Source organism: Hypomesus nipponensis, chromosome 6 (genome assembly GCF_054491055.1).
Source record: "Hypomesus nipponensis isolate SF chromosome 6, ASM5449105v1, whole genome shotgun sequence".
In the NCBI taxonomy this organism is placed as follows: domain Eukaryota; kingdom Metazoa; phylum Chordata; class Actinopteri; order Osmeriformes; family Osmeridae; genus Hypomesus; species Hypomesus nipponensis.
The window spans coordinates 17,497,781-17,517,500 of NC_140366.1; the positions used below are offsets into that span (position 1 = coordinate 17,497,781).

Consider the following 19,720-nt stretch of genomic DNA (forward strand, 5'->3'; position numbering starts at 1 on the left):
CTTGGATTTTTATTTTTTGGGTTGTTCATAACCATATTCACACATCAATCTGTTTTTGTCTTGGACATTTACATTGAAAAGTTGAACATCAGTTGAATAGTCCTTAGAAACATCCTTATCATGCGTTCAAACATGGTGTTCTAGTACAGGACAGTATTTTATTTCACTCGAAGTCGTCCGCTGAAGTTTGTAGTGGATAGGGTTTTGCAACTCTGCGCTCTGCGTGTCCCATTTTCCATTGGCAGCAGTGCTGAAGTTTCGCACCAACGGAGCACTCGGAGTTTCGCCCTCAGAGGAGTGAAGAACAGTTGTATTTGTTTTTTTCCCCGAGTCTCGGTGCCTTTTCGCTAATCTAGGCTGGTGTGATGCGAATTCCCATAGATCCCAGTGCCAGTCGGAGGTTCAGTCCACCGTCGAGTAGCCTGCAGCCGGTCCCGGGAAAGATGAACGATGTGAGCACACCGACGGGTCAGCCGGACGCTGCAGTGCCAAGACTGCGTCCGCACGAAAACCGCAGCATGGCCGAAATCATCGCTGACCACCCGGCGGAGTTGGTACGGACTGACAGTCCCAATTTCCTCTGCTCAGTCCTGCCCTCTCACTGGCGCTGCAACAAAACCCTTCCCGTCGCCTTCAAGGTAAGACCAAGTCAAACTTCGATTTTTCTGTAATGAATTTCCCCGTGAGTAAAACTTCACGTGAGTTGGCTTGTATCGTTTCGAATTTGGAAAACGAATACATTGTATGAAAAGATGTCGGACGCCGATTTCAAAGTGTGACAGTGTACATGTCAGTGGCAAATTGTTATAATTACGTATACATCAAAACGTTTTGACTACTTGGAGTTGGTGTCAATTTTAAGTTTAAATTATCAGACGATTAGTTACAAACTACAAAACTAGAAAAGGTATGAGCAGTTGTCTCTAAATGTTTCTGATATCTCCGCGCTTTAATTCTTTCTTGACATAACGTAAAGAGAAGGCATTACTTTTATTAAAAACAACAAAATAAACTTTTGCCTTTTTTTGATGAGATTTTGATAAATCATCCATTACAGGCTCCACAATTGAACATAACAGCATTATTCTAATATATGTAAAATAAAAACTTTTATTGTTGATCTTAAACGTCAGGCTCCCTGCAAATCTGTGAATTAATGTAAACTCTTTATGAAATATTTAGGAGAAACGATTGCTTTGATAATACATTAGGCTAGGCTATGAATACATATAGAAAATGAATAAACTATTTGAAATGCAATGTAATGAAATTGCTCCATTTAAAAATGTCAAAGGCTGATTTAATTTAATAGGCCTAAAGATTGTATTCATATTTTTGTTCAATATTTTATCGTTAACTTTTTTTCACCATCACCTATCATTGCAGTATATCATCAGGCTGTTGGTTCTGTAGAAGGCCTGTGAATCAGAAAGCACCCTGACAGACACATTATTATTCTGTAATTTCATATCAATTGCTTTTCTTAGAACAAAGTAACAGTCTTGCAGAAAGTCCTTAGGCCTTGGCTCCAGATTTAAACCTAACACTTACTTGAAATTACACAATTATTAAACTGTTGTCTTCTGTATTTACCCTTCAATTATGATACCGCTGTAATTATTGTTAATTTATCTGTATCCAATACGTTTTTTTTTTATATTCACCTTCATCTATGTGGTAGCAACATTATTAATACAATCATTAATACAATTTCCTCCTGTTCAAAAATGCATGTGCATGAAATAGAAATAATGTCTTGGTTTAAAAGAATAGACCAGAATCAACATGGTACATGATTTGAATAAGTGAATCACCATCTGTATTTACTCAAGGGCTACGCCTCAAGCAATCAATGCCTTTAAATTCTCTTTACTCTATCTTCATTTTAAAGTGATCACAAGCAAAAAAAATGCATTCGGCCATTATGATATAGATTTTACGTAAGTTAATAAAAATTATGTACGTGAACAAAGTAACTTAGCATCTATTAATTACATTGATAATCAACCCAACATAATGCACAAACTGCTAAATTAGTTTCCATCTCAGTCTAGCCATAGTAACCAACATCACAAGTTTTTCTTCTGGTCAGGTGGTGGCGTTGGGAGAGGTGTCTGATGGGACCGTCGTCACGGTGATGGCTGGGAACGACGAAAATTATTCCGCGGAGCTGCGGAACGCCTCTGGAGTGATGAAGAACCAGGTCGCCCGCTTCAACGACCTCCGCTTCGTGGGGCGCAGTGGGAGAGGTGAGGCCCGCCACAGGACAGTCAAACTGGCCTCTGCAGCTCCGCGGAGAGCCTTTTGATGCTCCTGTTCACCTGGTGTAACCCTGGTCTACTGACCCACACACACACACACACACAGGCATGCACACACCATGGGTGGTGCTGGACGTCAGCCCGTCTTTCACTAGAGGAAGCTGGGAGCCGTGGAAGGAGTCGAGCACCAGTCACATTGGAACCAGTGGCATTCCCCAAATATTTGGCATCACTCTCGTTACTCTGTGTGTGTCAATTACAAGTTGTGAAACCAAATCATTATATTTACGGTAAGAGGTTTGGCACAAAGAAGCTTTTTTCTCAGAATAAGCATGTTATTGTGCAGGAATGCAGTGCTGGTGATTTTGTCCTCCTTGGCACACTGTTTTGTTCCATCTGAGCCAGGACTTCTTTTACTCACGTTGGTTTCTCCACTGGCAAGTAGCTTCCATCCAGCCAGCTTTTATATCTGCTCTGAAATGGTTTACTAAGATGAAGTCGATTCAATAGGAAGGGAGGATGGAGGAATTTGGGCATACGTAAACAGGCCTTGGACTCGGTTGAGGAGGAGAGAGGAGAGGATGGATGAGGGGAGTGAGGTTAGAAGGCATGGCAGAGGACCCATTGCCATGGAAACCTTGTGCGTCTTTTACTCTGTGACATGGAATCTTGCCACAGGAAGTGACATAGGAGACTCAAGGGGATCAGGACACAGGTGGCTGAAATGGATACCCTCTACAAAGAGATAAGAGCAGAACACAGCCAGCAGGCAGGGTGAAGGGAACAGAGGACATGAAGGCAGAGGAGGGAGAGACTAACAGTCACAGGTATGGGACAAGACCTGACGGTGTCCACACCTTAAACTGAATGTTATTTCCTAGCAGGGTTCCAGATGACTGTAGTGATTAGATATGGGTCACTGTGCATAACTAAATGCTGCCTTCTGGCACGAGCCTGGGACCAGCTATCCATCCTGGATTCCCTGCTTCAGCAAGTACCGGCAAAAACACCAATTTGATCTCGGAACAGGGTCAACAGCTAATGTTAACTCATCCACTCAGCTTAAGGAATGTGAGTCATCTGAAGAGGTATCTTGTTGCTGGCTTATCAATGGGATCACAGTGTTATGTTAGCAGTGGACAAAACCATGAAATGGATTATAGTGAGGGAAAGGCTGTAAAATCAAGGAAAGAGTGTAGACTAAGAAACCTGCCTCCTACTTCCTGTTTCCTGTGCTAGTCATGGTGATGTGAGTTCTGTGCATACCTCAGATGTTAGTGTTTGTGCTGAATAGGCGTCTTCAGTCGGAGTCACAGAATTGCTGCAACTCAAATCCTAGGAATGACACACACACACACTATTTATTTCATTCTCACACACACACAGTCAGCCCCAGGCAAAGCAGCAACTGCCAGGGATTAGCAGAGGAGGAAGTGACTAGATTCTTCTCACCCACGCAAACACTGACAGGGTTCGACAAGGAGAAGCTTATGATCACAAGGACTGTTTGACTGTCTAAATGTTTCATCTTCAGGTGTATTAAAAGTCTTGTCAGGTGTTTATTTTTTTTTACTTGACTACAGTTTGCGCTCTTAAAGACATGCTGTTATGGGCTTAGCTAGAATTGGGGCTTGAGGGTTGTGGTGTATGAATGCAGGGCATTGCCCTTGAGAATGACTGATGTGTTCTAATGTCCCTACAGGAAAGAGCTTCACCCTGACAATCACGGTATTCTCCAACCCCCCACAAGTGGCCACTTACCACCGGGCCATTAAGGTCACAGTGGATGGACCACGAGAGCCCAGGAGTGAGTACAACACACACACTCACTCACACACCCACAGACACGCTCACACGCACACGCAGACACACACACACCCACATACCCACACACCCACATACCCACACACACCCACACAAACACACACACTCGCCCAGAGTGTAATAATGACTGGCTGAGGCTGTTTTTGTCAGACTTGCTGATTTGTGGGTGTGTCCTACGAACAGATAGCCAATCACAACAGTCAAGGCCTAGTACTAAATAGTGGCGCCTGTCTAAAATGGAGATAGTAAAACAACAAGTACACAAACAAAGGATAGAGACATACTTTTTTCAAACCCTTAACTGGAAAAAGTTCCGATTATTTTAAGTGGCAATCAACAGGTTTTTAATTAACTTGACTTCTCAGAAATAGCCTCGCTTCCCATGCGATGGTATGAGAGAGAGTGCATCACGAAGGGTACACTGGGTAGCAAAGTGCTAGCATCAGCTCATTTTAATGGGCCATATAAAAACAACTGAAGAGGAAAAAAAACTTTACTATGGCCATCAGTGCCAACTGGTCTGGCAGGCAGCTGTTTCCCCAGCCCTGCCTATTCATAAAAACATATTCACATCTTTGGCGTCTCAGTGAAGACTAGCACATCACAAACAACCCTCCTCCCGTCCTATAAACACACATGGCACTGGGACTCAGAGACAGACGGAGAGACAGCGACAAATCTGGAGTCACGGGGATTAGTGGGTCATCATTCTGGATGAAACCTGCCCCCTGGCGCCAGAGACGCCCCTCACACACACACACACACACACACACTCACACACACACTCACACACACACATGAGAATGCGAGCTCACACAGTAACACATACGGATATGCGAAGAGCACTCGCTCTTCACTTTGATCGCAAGCATTTCCTGTGCATCTGCCGTCTCTGTCAGATGGCTTCCAAACACCCACAGTCTGGGCCCGTTACTTAGAGACCGGCGGATGGGAGGCAGGAAGGAATTTGTTTACAAAGAACCGTTTTCTCTCTCGACAACAACAGCCCTAAAGTCCCTTCGGCCCACAGACATATTCTGAAGTCTTGAGGACGTGATCAACCAGGTGTGAAATACACTATAAATACAGAACGCTGAACTCCTCTTCATCAAACGCTTTTGCTTTCCGCCAGTGTTCCACCAATAGCATTCCACTGCATGTGAGTTGTGAAGTGGCTGTCACCGGTTCCCAGGGACGTGTGTCTCGGAACACGCTTCTCTCTCAGGGTCACTGAGCCTGGGTCACTGAGCCTGGGTTACAGGGTCTGGGTCACTGAGCCTGGGTCACAGGGTCTGGGTCACAGGGTCTGGGTCACAGGGTCTGGGTCACAGGGCCTGGGTCACAGGGTCTGGGTCACAGGGTCTGGGTCACAGGGCCTGGGTCACTGAGCCTGGGTCACAGGGTCTGGGTCACAGGGTCTGGGTCACAGGGTCTGGGTCACAGGGTCTGGGTCACTGAGCATGGGTCACAGGGTCTGGGTCACAGGGTCTGGGTCACAGGGTGGCCAACCCCACATGTGTGTCCCTGTTCGGGCCCACCACCAGGCCTTCCCGCCCCAGGCCCGGTGCTGACAGTCTCCCAGCTCAGAGCCAGCCATTGCTATCTTTGAACGCTTCATTTACACATGGGGCCCTCGTCTGCCTTTCCACCTCTATTTGGTGTTAAATTAAGTGTGTAATTAGGAGGCCCCTAGTACGCCTTAGAGGGACCCCACAGAGAGGAGAACACTGGGCTGTCTTAGCTCATAGCACGCACACACACACTCACACACACACACACACACACATTCACGCACACACGCTGTCACGACTACATGTCATTTGTCTAAACCATTCGACTTCTGCATATTTTTCAAAGTGACAGAGAGGAATAGCACGTTTATTCACTCCAAAACAATCATCTTTGAAAGATTCGGGACAGCTGGTTTGTCCACGAGAGACATCTGCTACACAGTGTTTTGTTATTTTGTTCTTGTTAACTTTTCATCCGTGTCCTCCATGCAGTTGATCAGGGTGTCAGTCAGTAAGTATGTTAATAATTAGTTGATGTAATTGTCAAGGCCTTATGGTTACCATAAGAGTCCCACACGACTGGAACCGCCATATCAAGTTCCCCGGCGTAGTTTGGAATCAGTTACAGTTTTCTGGGTTTGGTTGATAAAGTAACGGTTCTCTGTGGTAACGTGCAAGGACTGCGAGGTTTGGGCCTGGTTGTGTTGATAGGACTGCAGTGGGAGTGTGGCTGCACTGTTGGTGAGTGGTTTGTCTGGTCCTTCTGGTCACCGTGTTATTAGCCAGAGGTTAATGTGGTTTCTGTGGCTCGCATTGTGCTTAATAAGATGACAGGTCCTGGTTGCCCTGTGGTTTGCCACTACGCCCAGAAGTGTGTCTGTGTGTGTGCGAGCTTGTGTATGTTTGTGTGTACCCACACGCGTGTGTGCGTGTGTTTATGTATGTCTGTGTGTGTGTGTGTGTGTTATTGGTGTCAGTAGTCTGTTTTAGTAACAGTGCTGGTTTGGAGCACTGCTAATAGGTCTCATTAAACGTCATTTGAACTAATAGACTGGGAGGGGTTGGTTAAACCAACATGCTTTTATAGGTGGTTCTGTGTCTCCTCAGATCCTGGGCATGACCAGGATCAGCCTTCTGACTGGAGATAGTGAGCACAGCACCAGGCTTTCTGTCCAAACGACTCTCTTTCCATTACTGGTTATTATCGACAGCCAACCATAGGAGGTGACTGAAGCACTTGTGGCATGTATGTCTTGTGTTGCTGTGTGTGTGCATGCCTTTGTGTCTTTCATGGTTTTTGTCCGAGGTTAGTGGTCAGGCCCCTCTGTGCTGTTGGCCCCTGTCTTGGTATGTGCCGGGCCTGGGCCTGGGTCTGGGTCTGGTCTAGTTTTGGTCAGGGTGTTAACAAGTTTGGTCTTGGTGTTGTATGAGTCTGGTAGCTCAGAGGCCTGGAGACAATATTAGTGGTTCAGTGGTCTCCTTTGCCAAACCAAGCTTTGTATCGCTCCACACATTCACACACACTTGATGTTAGGCACAGCCCTCCCACAAAACCTCACCGCACGTGTATGTTGTGAGAGATACTAATGAACTGTTTGCAAGCTTCTCAAGTATACAATGGGAATATCAGCATTATCGCGGCCCGTCATCCTCTTAAGGTCAGTTTCTCATACCTTAGGACACACACACGCCTTCTCGGAGCGTGAGCCCTTCTCTGTGTGCGTCATCATGTCTGTCGTGATGTTACTGAGCCTGACGGGCAAGACCTGAGCAATCCAATACCAACTTTAAACATAGGTCACATGTCAGCACAGGTTGGGCTTGTTTATCTCTGAAAGGGATGGTCCCGCCCTTATTTCACATCCTCACACACGAGAGCGCATGCACCCATGGACACACACACACACACTGTACACACATATGCTGTTCTGTACATCAAACTCACACACATCCACACACATCCACTTTGATGCTCTCACACACACACACACACACACACTCCCTCACTCGCAGACAGACAGACAGTGTGGTATCTGCTGAAGCTGCAGACTCATTCAGAACATGCCTTAACAATGGGAGCAGGACCAATAAAGCCCCCTGAACTCCAGGAGGGAGAAGAGAGAAAGAGAGAGGGAAAAAAACAGAGAAAGAGAGACTGAAAGAAGTGAACGAGAGAGCGAGATACTCTAGTCTAATCCTGAGGCAGAGAGACGGATGTCTCATGAGCTTCCATGAACAGATGCCAAGGCTTTATAAGACAGAACACAAAGCTAGGAGGCAGAGGGCCTGAGATACTGCGACTGAGCCAGCACCGTCAGCTCTACAGAGTCAGGGACTGAGGCAGCACAGTCAGCTCTACAGAGTCAGGGGCTGAGCCAGCACAGTCAGCTCTACAGAGTCAGGGACTGAGGCAGCACAGTCAGCTCTACAGAGTCAGGGACTGAGGCAGCACAGTCAGCTCTACAGAGTCAGTAACTGAGGCAGCACAGTCAGGTCTACAGAGTCAGGGGCTGAGGCAGCACAGTCAGGTCTACAGAGTCAGGGACTGAGGCAGCACAGTCAGGTCTACAGAGTCAGGGACTGAGGCAGCACAGTCAGGTCTACAGAGTCAGGGACTGAGGCAGCACAGTCAGGTCTACAGAGTCAGGGACTGAGGCAGCACAGTCAGGTCTGCAGAGTCAGGGACTGAGGCAGCACAGTCAGGTCTACAGAGTCAGGGACTGAGGCAGCACAGTCAGGTCTACAGAGTCAGGGACTGAGGCAGCACATTAACAACATTAAAACATCTCAAAGAGATTTACTCTCTTTGTTCCGAATAAAAACACTTTCATGTGAGCGGAGAGGTGATGAGGGAGGCTGTCTGAGACTGTCTGTGTGTGTGTGTGAGAGAGAGAGAGAGAGAGAGAGAGAGAGAGAGAGAGAGAGAGAGAGAGAGAGAGAGAGAGAGAGAGAGAGAGAGAGAGAGAGAGAGAGAGAGAGAGAGAGAGAGAGAGAGAGAGAGAGAGAGAGCATCAAAGTGGATGTTCAGTGTTAGTGTGGATGTGTGCGGGTTTTATGTACAGTACAGCATATGTGTGTACAGTGTGAGTGAATGTGTGCCCTTCCCTGGCCTGGCTTGCTTCCTCAGGGCTGGAACGCATGGACCACACAGATGGCTGGCAGCTCTCCACAACAGCCTGGCTTTCTCTCTCCCTCTCTCCCTCTCCCTCTTTCCCCTCCTCTGCTCCGTCTCTCCCTCTCCCTCTTTCCCCTCCTCTGCTCTCTCTCCCTCTCCCTCTTTCCCCTCCTCTGCTCTCTCTCTCTCCCTCTTTCCCCTCCTCTGCTCTCTCTCCCTCTCCCTCTTTCCCCTCCTCTGCTCTCTCTCTCTCCCTCTTTCCCCTCCTCTGCTCTCTCTCTCTCTCCCTCTTTCCCCTCCTCTGCTCTCTCTCTCTCTCTCTCTCTCTCTCTCTCTCCACTTCTACAGACCCCCATGGTAGACGGGCGTCTGGCTGTCACCCACTCAGCACTTTTCCTCTCTCTTCACGCTCTGCCAGATTCAGACTGCCACCTGAAATAATTCATTGTTTCTGACTCCTCACAAAAACAACACAGCCACTGGGAAAGCTCCAAATAAAAAAGTGAAATGGAGACGAATGCATTCAGTCATGCTCTTTACTGGCTGTTCTAGCAGAAACTGACTGACAGACACACAGACTGATATTCCAAGAGCGTGTTGCTCCTAAATCAAGGTAGATATATTAATCACAGGTCACACCATAATCATAAACCCTAAGCCTACTGGGCTTCAGGGATGACGTGACAGTGAATTTATAAGATGTCCATTTATTCGGCTTGTGTTCACATGTGTTTCTTACGCAACCCTAGTCAGCCGGAGTGAATTTCTAAATAGTTCATCTGTAGAGGATGCCTGCTTGGCTGGTAAGGAGAGCTATTGTATTTCAGACTGGTAGTCTCAGCCCGTGCCTCAGAGGGAAACAACTCACCTCATCATCCATCAGAGATCACGGCACTCAGTCCCAGATCACATCTCCATCTGGCATCAATTACTTAGGCCTTACACACTGTTTACCCGTCTTGCTCTTACTTACAGTGTTTTCAGACCATTGTGGTGGATAGGTCTCCAGTTCATTATCTCTCTGCTACAAACAACACTGTTTTGGGATCGCTGGGTGTTCGATTTGATCTGCAGAGATGGCAGATAATGGATGGAGCTGGGACAAACGTGTGTTTGTGTGTCCGTGCTAACCTTCGCGTGTGTGTGTAGGTGTGTGTAGGTGTGTGTGTGTGTGTGTAGGTGCGTGTCCATGCGCTTGTGTATTACCGTAACATCTGGTCTGAATCTGTGTGTTTCCGGCTGCTGGTTGGGCAGGGAAGTGGCACACACTATCGAAAATCTGGGCTATTTTCACAGGGATGATGGGAATCTGAGGGACTTTCCCTCCGGCGCTGAAATCATCCGCCTTCCCGCTCCTTTAAATACCCCGGCTCATTCCAACGCCCTGCTAGGGTTCCGATAAAACAGCTGAGAAATCTTGTGTTTGGCAACAGATGTCTTCTAAAAGGTGTAATTAAGGCCTGAAAAACGGTATTTACTGTCAGAGCCACCAAACTAATGGACTGTGAGGGCAGGGTGTATTCACTATGCACTGGACTTTAATGCATAGTAGTGGTTACCATGTCGCATTTCTTCATGGTTGAAAACCATGCTTCGCTGCCCCTTATGACCACAGCCAGGTTGCCCACCTTATCTGTTGGTACCCACTATCCAGCCAGTTAGGGAAAACTAGCGGTCCACTGGTTTGAGCTTGACCTGGGAGTGTTAACAGAGACAGTGCCCAGCCTGTATCAGCCTGTCCCAGACTGTCTGAAATACCTGGGGAAACATCAGGCAGTTCAGTGTATTTACAGACACTCCGCCCTTGTGAGTGAAAACATCCCTCGTTGGATCCAGCCCAGACTGGATACGGCGTGTCTCAGAGAGTCTCCTGGATCTTCTGCGCTGTGCGGAGGAAACCTCCTGGTCCTCTTAACTGTTCCACCATTCACGGCGCTTCAGGGAGGATCCAGTGGGCCCCAGTCAGCCCCCAGACTGCAGACTGGGGACCCATCCAGAGCTCTTAATTTACTGTTCATCAGGGTCTCCTCCTTTCCCTCCTGCCCCCACCCTCCTCTGCCTCCCCCATGTCTCGCCCCCCCCCCCCCCCCCCAGCTATTTATACCCATCTCTAGGAGTGGGCCGCGCACAAAGCCTCACTGTGTCCCATCGCTGTTTTAAAGAGAAACTCAGTCTGTTAGGAGTGGAAAGCCTATGATTGACTGGGCACAGCCCGCTAAGAGAAATAAGTAATGCCAGTGAAAGGCACAAATTATCCGCCGGCCTGATGGCAAATGTTGAAATGAATGAATTATCCATGTGAGTGATGTCATGAAAGTGTGCTCTGCTGTTTGAGGTCATCGAGATGGGGAGCTCCGAGGCGGGGTTGACATAGTAGCACATCATCATCTATCTGGATGTATTTGTCCATGTGACATCTCTGGAACACTGAATAGGAAACTGATGGAAACCTCAAATATTCGGTCACTTCTGTCTCCTCGTGTACCTTCTGGTCCTCCTCAACCTCCTGCTCTTTCTTCTCTCATTTCTCTTCATCTTCATTCAACTCATCTTCTTTCCTCTTCCTCTTCATCTCTGCTGTTCCTCTCGAGGATGCCTTTAACCCCTGACCCCAGTCTCTCCACCCCCTCCCTGGGCTACTGTAGAGGCGTGTCTGTGTGTTGCTCAGGCAGGTTGGACAGGATTTGGAGGCAGCTGCCTGTCCCTGCCTGTGCCAGATGGCACTGTGCCAGCTCTGCCATGAGTCTCTTTACCTTCATGTTTACTTCACCTACTTTACAAAGGATCTGATGGAGGAGGGAGCAAGCGTTCAAATACACAGACGTGTTAAATGACAGAGAGACAGACAGGAGAGAGACAGAAAGACAGAAAGGAGAGAGAGACAGATAGGTAGAGATATAAGGTAAGATACAGACATACCAATCCACACATCATGGAGGTGTGTGTGAGAGAGAGAAAGAGAGAAAGAGAGAGAGAGAGAGAGAGAGAGAGAGAGAGAGAGTGTGTTAGACAGAGGAGTCATGCAGTACATTAAGTGCATAACGAAATTGTGGGATGTTTTGGAAGCGGCAGAACACAGCTAGACGGAAGACGCCATCATGGCATCAGAATCAGGTTTTTGGAGCAGAGCTGTAGTGTTTACCTGAGGATGAGTCCTGGCTGAGTAAACTGCTGGCTTCTAGCTTGTCGCTAACAGGATGCAGCATCCCAGTTCTGGCCTCTCACAGCATACATCCTCTGGCTGATATAAACACAGGCCCTGTTGACAGAAGATCAGCTCTCAAGGCTCATAGCACAACTGTCACATCACAGCATGACAGGAATGACAAGATCCAAGATCGCCACTATGCCAACACTACACTGTAAAGCAAACACAACACGCGAAGCTTCTTCTGGCCCGGTGAAACATAGACGTAGAAATAGTTCTGTGGTCGTCGAGTTCTTATTCTAAATGACCTCTTGTGGATGGGGGTCATAGTGTGAGGTGGATGTAGGTGTTAGCTGACAGCAGTGCGAGGTAAGGCCTGGTACAGTGGTGGGTCACGGTGAGGGTGAGGGGCAGCCTGGCTGACGGGGTGTGTGTGTCTGCAGGGCACCGTCAGAAGATGGAGGATGCTCCTAAGACCGGCCTGTTCTCTGATCGCCTCAGCGAGCTGGAGAGAATCCGACAGAGGGTTGCCGTGCCGACACAACCACCCCGGCCGTCCCTCAACCCTGGACCCAACTCCTTCAACCCCCAGGGCCAAACACAGATACCAGGTGAGCCTCTAGAACATGCACCAGTCAGGGTAGATACAGTACCAGATGTGCTTCTAGAACATTCACCAGTCAGGGTAGATACAGTACCAGATGTGCTTCTAAAACATGCACCAGTCAGGGTAGATACAGTACCAGATGTGCTTCTAAAACATGCACCAGTCAGGGTAGATACAGTACCAGATGTGCTTTCTAGAACATTCACCAGTCAGGGTACATACAGTACCAGATGTGCTTTCTAGAACATTGCCCAGTCAGGGTAGATACCGTACCAGGTGTGCTTCTAGAACATTCAGCAGTCAGGGTAGATACAGTACCAGATGTGCTTCTAGAACATTCAGCAGTCAGGGTAGATACAGTACCAGATGTGCTTCTAGAACATTCAGCAGTCAGGGTAGATACAGTACCAGATGTGCTTCTAGAACATTCAGCAGTCAGGGTAGATACAGTACCAGATGTGCTTCTAGAACATTCAGCAGTCAGGGTAGATACAGTACCAGGTGTGCTTTTAGAACATTCAGCAGTCAGGGTAGATACAGTACCAGATGTGCTTCTAGAACATTCAGCAGTCAGGGTAGATACAGTACCAGATGTGCTTCTAGAACATTCAGCAGTCAGGGTAGATACAGTACCAGATGTGCTTCTAGAACATTCAGCAGTCAGGGTAGATACAGTTCCTAATGTTCACCACACATCACAGTCACCGTGAGGGCCCATCATCATCACTAAGCCGCCACCATGCACACGTGCCTCCCTCCAGGTAAAAATAGTCTCACTGCGGTATGGGCTCTTAGTGAAATAGAGCAGGTATGTCCAGGTGAAATGTCACACCTGGAGGGTATACCTGCTTCATGCTCATTCTCTACGTACGAGGTGGTAACGCCATCTCTCACGACTACACACCTGTCACCCGAGCCAGCACTGCTACTGCTAGCTCCTCCCTGCTAGCTCCTCCTGCTAGCCTTCCTGCCCGAGTCCAGCTGGCCACTTCCTGTCACATGTGGTGGTTACACTTCAGCTTTCACATTCAGGGTTTCCCGGTACTTGAGGGGTACAGTGGGTCGTTTGTGGACCTGAACGGACATGTGCTGACTGTTTCCACAGCTTCTCTGTAAATATTTTGATGTTGATCTTGAAGTCAACATCCGACGGCTGGATTCTGTAAATATACGAAAACGTTTACATCCTAGAATATCGATAAATGTACACATTTTGATATTCAATCTGTAGATCGTTTTCAGCTTCAAGACTCTTACTGTTTGTGGTCAATGTGAAAATAGGTGTTTAGGCTTTATGTGAATGCAGAGAGTGTTGTAAAGTGTGTGTTGCCATGAGTGTGGCTGTGTGTTTATATGTTGGGCGTGTGCCACAGAACCTCTCAGTCCTGAAGCCAGTGCAAGATGTTTTTAAAGGCAAACAGGAAGATCTTCTCTGCTTAGGCAAACATTAGATGTGTCATTGCAAGAGAGGTTGCGTAACAATTTGAACTGAGAATAACTGGAAAAAACATCCAGGAATGCACGGTAAATAGAATAAGACACCGATAACATCTTAACTTGTCGCTTCCGCTCTCTCGTGCAATGTATTTTAAATACAAGGCAGGAATACAAATTCTGAAATGCAGCGATTCTCACCTCTTTTTATTCCTGTTCCCCCCCTCCCCCCTCCCCCCTCTCCCCCCCTCAGACCCACGCCAGTCCCAGGCTTCCCCACCCTGGTCCTATGAGCAGACTTACCCCTCCTACCTGAGTCCCATGGCCTCCCCCTCCGTCCACTCCACCACCCCGCTCTCCGCCAGCCGAGCCACAGGCCTTCCTGCCATCAGCGACGTGCCCCGACGCCTGCCAGGTACACCTCTCCACCCCCCCCTGCTCCCTGCTCCACCCTACCTCCACCCCCCCTGCTCCCTGCTCCACCCTACCTCCACCCCCCCTGCTCCCTGCTCCACCCTACCTCACACAGGTACACCTCTCCACCCCCCCTGCTCCCTGCTCCACCCTACCTCACACAGGTACACCTCTCCACCCCCCCTGCTCCCTGCTCCACCCTCCCTCACACAGGTACACCTCTCCACCCACCCTGCTCCCTGCCCACCCTCCCTCACACAGGTACACCTCTCCACCCACCCTGCTCCCTGCTCCACCCTACCTCCACCCACCCTGCTCCTTGCTCACCCTACCTCACACAGGTACACCTCTCCACCCACCCTGCTCCCTGCCCACCCTCCCTCACACAGGTACACCTCTCCACCCCCCCTGCTCCCTGCTCCACCCTACCTCACACAGGTACACCTCTCCACCCCCCCTGCTCCCTGCTCCACCCTACCTCACACAGGTACACCTCTCCACCCACCCTGCTTCCTGCTCCACCCTACCTCCACCCACCCTGCTCCTTGCCCACCCTCCCTCACACAGGTACACCTCTCCACCCACCCTGCTCCCTGCCCACCCTCCCTCACACAGGTACACCCCTACACCTCACCTAAAAGACTCGTCCCTGATACATCATAACCAATGAGAGAGCTTTCACAGCTGTAATTGCATATTTACAATTTGTCAGAAAAGGCAGGCTAACTCTGACCAATTTACTTGCACAAGTCACCATTAGCTAATTCTGGATGAATGTGAGGGGAGAGAGACATCCACTGTAAGCCTTCAGAGTGGTTCTGGAAGGCTTTTTATAAACAGTGGAAAAGAGGATTGTTTCCTCTTTTCGTCTGTCCAAGCCTTTGATCTCAGAGGAGTATGGGTAATAACAGGCCCAGGATAATAACAGGCTCGTGACGGACCAATAAAGTGGCTTTATAGTGATCCACGGTTCTCCCAAGGCATGCTGGGTACTCATGCAGTCCCTTCTTCAGAATAACGGCAGCATCTGTGTGCTAATTCGTCTGCCTTTCCCCGACCCCAACACGCGTTTAAAAGCCCTCAATGCGGCCAGGCAAGTTCTCTCCTTCATACACCTGTTTGACCCAGCGCCAGGTGATACTTTTCCCCTATGCACTCCCTTTCACATTCTCTCTCTTGCTCTGTCTCTGCTCCCTCTCTTTTGCTCTCTCTTGCTCTCTCTCTCTCTACATTCTCTCTTGCTCTCTCTGCTCTCTCTCTTGCTCTCTCTGCCATCTCTCTCTCTACACTCTTTCTTTTCAGTCAACATCTCTCTCTTCCTTGTGTTGATGTGCTACACCTTAATTCCTCCTCGTTGAGCCCGAAGCGAGGGTGAGTGCTTAAGAGTTGCCGCGGTGTGACTGTGCATCGGAGGGGGATTGAAATCCTGCCAGCTGCCTTGTCAGCTCTGATTAGTTTGGTCCCCCCCCCTTCCCTGCTTTCATCTCAGGAACGTCGAGCTTTGTTCTCTTAGCCCTTCCACACTCATACTCACACTATTCCACACACACACACCCACTTCCACACACACACTCACACCATTCCACACACACACCCACTTCCACACACACACTCACACCATTCCACACACACACCCACTCCCACACACACACCTTCACCCTTCCACACACTCGTCATGCATGCATGCTCCCACTGCAGCTTGCTTCCACGTGCTGATGCACTCCCACACTGCCACGCCTGGATACGAGCGGCTCCTGAGTGTACCGAGGAGGGCTCTCTCATGACGGGAGATATGAGACAAGTGTGACTCATGGTGAGCTCAGAGCAGCTTCATCACCCCTGACTGGAGCTCCACTACAGAGAGACAGGAGGAGCGACGTGCCGGGCCCTTGGCCTCCTGTCTGCCGGCTCTTCATGTAGAGAAATGCTTCAGTAGGCAATCAGTGATTCAGCTCCAGGAGTTCATCACTCAAGTCAAACACCAAATTCGGAAGTGAAGTTCAAAAGTTTGGGTTTGTAAAATACTTCCAAATATTTAGACAACGTAGACTCTGGTTTCATTTAAACTAATGAAGCTTGATCTGGCTCATCATCACAGAGGGCTTTGTACAGTAAATGAGTCCAAATGTGTACAGCAGAAGTCGGGAGTTTATTGAACACTGCCGTACACTTCTGAGGTCACACTGGTCCCTCTATTTCGAAGACAATCACCTACTATGTCGATGTAAAATCGAATGGATCTTGCTGGAGAGAAGGAAGTTTAAAGGCCTTAATTGACAGCACATGTTATCTGACGCTAGCGACAAACCCGGCATTGCAATTTCACCCACACATAAACACTAAGCCCTCCCCCCCACCCCCACCACCACCCCCCACCCAGCCATCCCCGCCCTCTCACACCAGACATGGTGACACGGAAGACGCCTAGTGATTTATGATAAGACTGCCATGGCTGGGCTCCACCCCGGGGAGGGGGGAGGAGGGGGGAGGGGGGGGGGAGGAGGGGGGAGGGGGATAGTGTGAGTGGGGAGTACCTCCTATTCTCCTTAAACTTTCTGGGCCCAGCGCGATGCTAGCCACAGCCAGTTAGTGGTTTCAGGGTATTTTTTAGGATGGAGCGTGGAGAGGAACGAAGGGATGGAATGGATGGAGAGAGAGAGGGATCAGCTCGCTCTCATTCTTTCTCTCTCTCTCTCTCTCTCTCTCTCTCTCTCTCTCTCTCTCTCTTTCTCTCTCTCTCGCTCTTTCTCTGTGTCTCTATGTATCTATATATCACTCACCCTCTTTCATACACACATAACTTCCACACACACACACACACACACACACTCTCTGTCTCTGGAGCCGTTGGGAGGCAAGCAGAAGAGCCACATCAGAGCTCAGCCCTGCCTCATTATGGATCTCATGGAAACTGCTTCTCCTCAAAGTGCTTCCATGTGTTCTGCTCTTGATTCACCCCAACTGCTTTTTTAATGTGCATGCAGTATTCACACACATATCCCCCCTCCGCACACACACACACACTGACACAGTGACTGATACGCACACACACAGATATAGACACACACAAAGAGATACACACACACACAAAGATAAACATACACAGATATGAACCGCCGACACACACGGACATACTGTGTAAGCATAAACATGTGAGCATTATATGCATTCACACACGGACACATAAATAAGCATATTTGTAAACACAGATTAAGAATCATATATGCAAGCATGAATACACAATCTATAACAGTTACTGTAATCTTAAATCCAACAAATAAGACCATAATTGAAAAGATTTTGGAACATGACTTTCTAAATCTATTGGCAACATGGTGTCTGAAGAGATTATTTTAAATGGATCACAGTGCTTGGATATTTAGCTTTTCTGACACAATAAAATAATTGGACATTATCCCCAAGAGGCACTTTGTACACACCAATTACTGAAACCCCCCTTCACATAGCACATCAACAAGACTGACAACTATGGAAGCATAGACAGTAATCGAAAGAGAGTGACACAGTCAACACCCATTATAATAACTAGTAATTTAATATTACATAGATTCAAGCAGACACATCCTTTAGAAACGGCTGCTCGTTGCTGAGTCATCTTGATAATTGAGCACGAATAGAGAAATATACATATATACTTGTGTGAAATATACTGTATATTTATTTTTCTCTCTCACATATTCATGTACGTGTGTGTGTGTCTGCAGGTACGTCTGACCTGAGCCCGTTCCCTGGTCAGTTTGAGCGCCAGTTTCCCAGCCTCTCTCTGACAGAGAGTCGTTTCTCCAGTCCCAGGATGCACTATCCTGCCACCTTCACCTACACCCCCCCGGTCACCTCCGCCATGTCGCTGGGCAGCGCCCACTACCACACCTACCTGCCCCCGCCCTACCCCGGCTCCACCCAGAGCCAGAGTGGACCGTTCCAGACCAGCAGCACCCCCTATCTCTACTACGGAGCATCCTCCGGCTCGTACCAATTCTCCATGGTTCCGGGGGGTGATCGTTCACCGTCCAGGATGATACCACCCTGCACTAGTGCTTCCACAGGCAGCTCTCTGGTTAATCCTAACCTGCCCAGCCAGACGGAGGGGGGAGTGGAGGGGGATGGCAGCCACAGTAACTCCCCCACCGTGCTCAACCCTGGAGGTAGGATGGATGAGGCCGTCTGGAGGCCCTACTGAGACCAGGGACAACAAGAAGCGGAAAACATCAACCGATGTTCTGGTTTTAAAGCACAAAACCTTTTGGGAGAGTTTTGAGTTATGCAACAAATTAGCAGAAAGAAAAAGAAAAACTATCTCTTCCGTTCCTCGGAAATTAACGTTGAGATAAAAGAAAACAGACTCGTGTGAACTTGTCTTCCTGGAATGTGTTTTGACCAAGGCACTACAAAGGGAGTTATTCTCACAGCAATAATGAGAAAGACACAAGACTATTATGGTTTACTAGACCCAAGTGGATAAAACATTATTCCAGTTTTATGATAATCCACGAGCAAATGGATTGTTCAGATACTTTGTAAAAGACAGCTTCTTTTGTAGTGTTTGTATTTCTATAAGGCTTTTTGCAGAGCATGTTTTTGTACTACGACAATATAAAGATGCAGGTTAAGCACTGAGTAGCAAGCGATGAGAGTGACACTTATGTTACCTTTGGTGGTATGAACAGCAAATTTGCTTTAAAATGTCTATACGCTCATTTTAAATCATTTATTTAAATTGTATATTGTGGGTGAGATGATGGTGTGAATTAAGGAGTTTTTTTTAAGGAGTTTTAACTTATAAAGCCATAAATTATGTATTGTATTTGAAACTTGAGTCGTAGAATTGTAATCTGAATATTTTTGATGCATATGAGTAAGTTAACATTGATTTTGAAAGGTAATTTAAAGAGTGAAAAGTTTAATTTCTTTACAACCCAAAGACCCTGTTACAATGTACGTTTTGACATGATTTTCTAAGACTATGACAGCATATTTCCTCTGCAATTACTTTCAAGCTAGATTTCACCACAACCGAGAGCAACTCATTTGGCTTTGAATTGACCCATACAATACACACAGCAATTACATTTATTGTGTCTGTTGGCAGTTGTCAATGCCAGTCAAATTTAATGTTATTAAGGATTTATTCCAAATCACGAAAACAATTATTTGGTCAGGTTTAATCTATTTTAATTGTTTTTTCTGTATAGTGAAAATATAGTTTTTTGGCGGTCACAGGGAGAAACTAAATGGATAGGTTGGTGGGACCAGTTAGAATGGATTCCTTCACAGTCTCAGATTATAACTTGAGATCCTCAACAGTGTGCCATGTTATGAGAAGCACAGCCTGGAGAGCTGCAGTGGAGCAGGTCAGAGGGTAACTGTTATGCACACAGTACAGTG

The 19,720-nt window shown here is 47.7% G+C and overlaps 1 protein-coding gene across 1 annotated transcript in view; it reads left to right on the top strand.

The window, feature by feature from the left end:
• The first annotated feature begins 300 nt into the window (after positions 1–300).
• runx2b (RUNX family transcription factor 2b) overlaps positions 301–19,720 on the top strand; it is a 20,898-nt gene continuing 1,478 nt past the window's right edge. Inside the window, exons 1-6 of the mRNA XM_084699662.1 lie at positions 301–638; positions 2,093–2,249; positions 3,964–4,068; positions 12,303–12,470; positions 14,154–14,315; positions 18,040–19,720. The exon at positions 18,040–19,720 is cut by the window's right edge and continues 1,478 nt beyond it. Of these exons, the coding sequence (XP_084555788.1) occupies positions 366–638; positions 2,093–2,249; positions 3,964–4,068; positions 12,303–12,470; positions 14,154–14,315; positions 18,040–18,515 (1,341 nt within the window). The 5' untranslated portion in view covers positions 301–365 and the 3' untranslated portion in view covers positions 18,516–19,720. The remainder of the gene's footprint in view (positions 639–2,092; positions 2,250–3,963; positions 4,069–12,302; positions 12,471–14,153; positions 14,316–18,039) is intronic.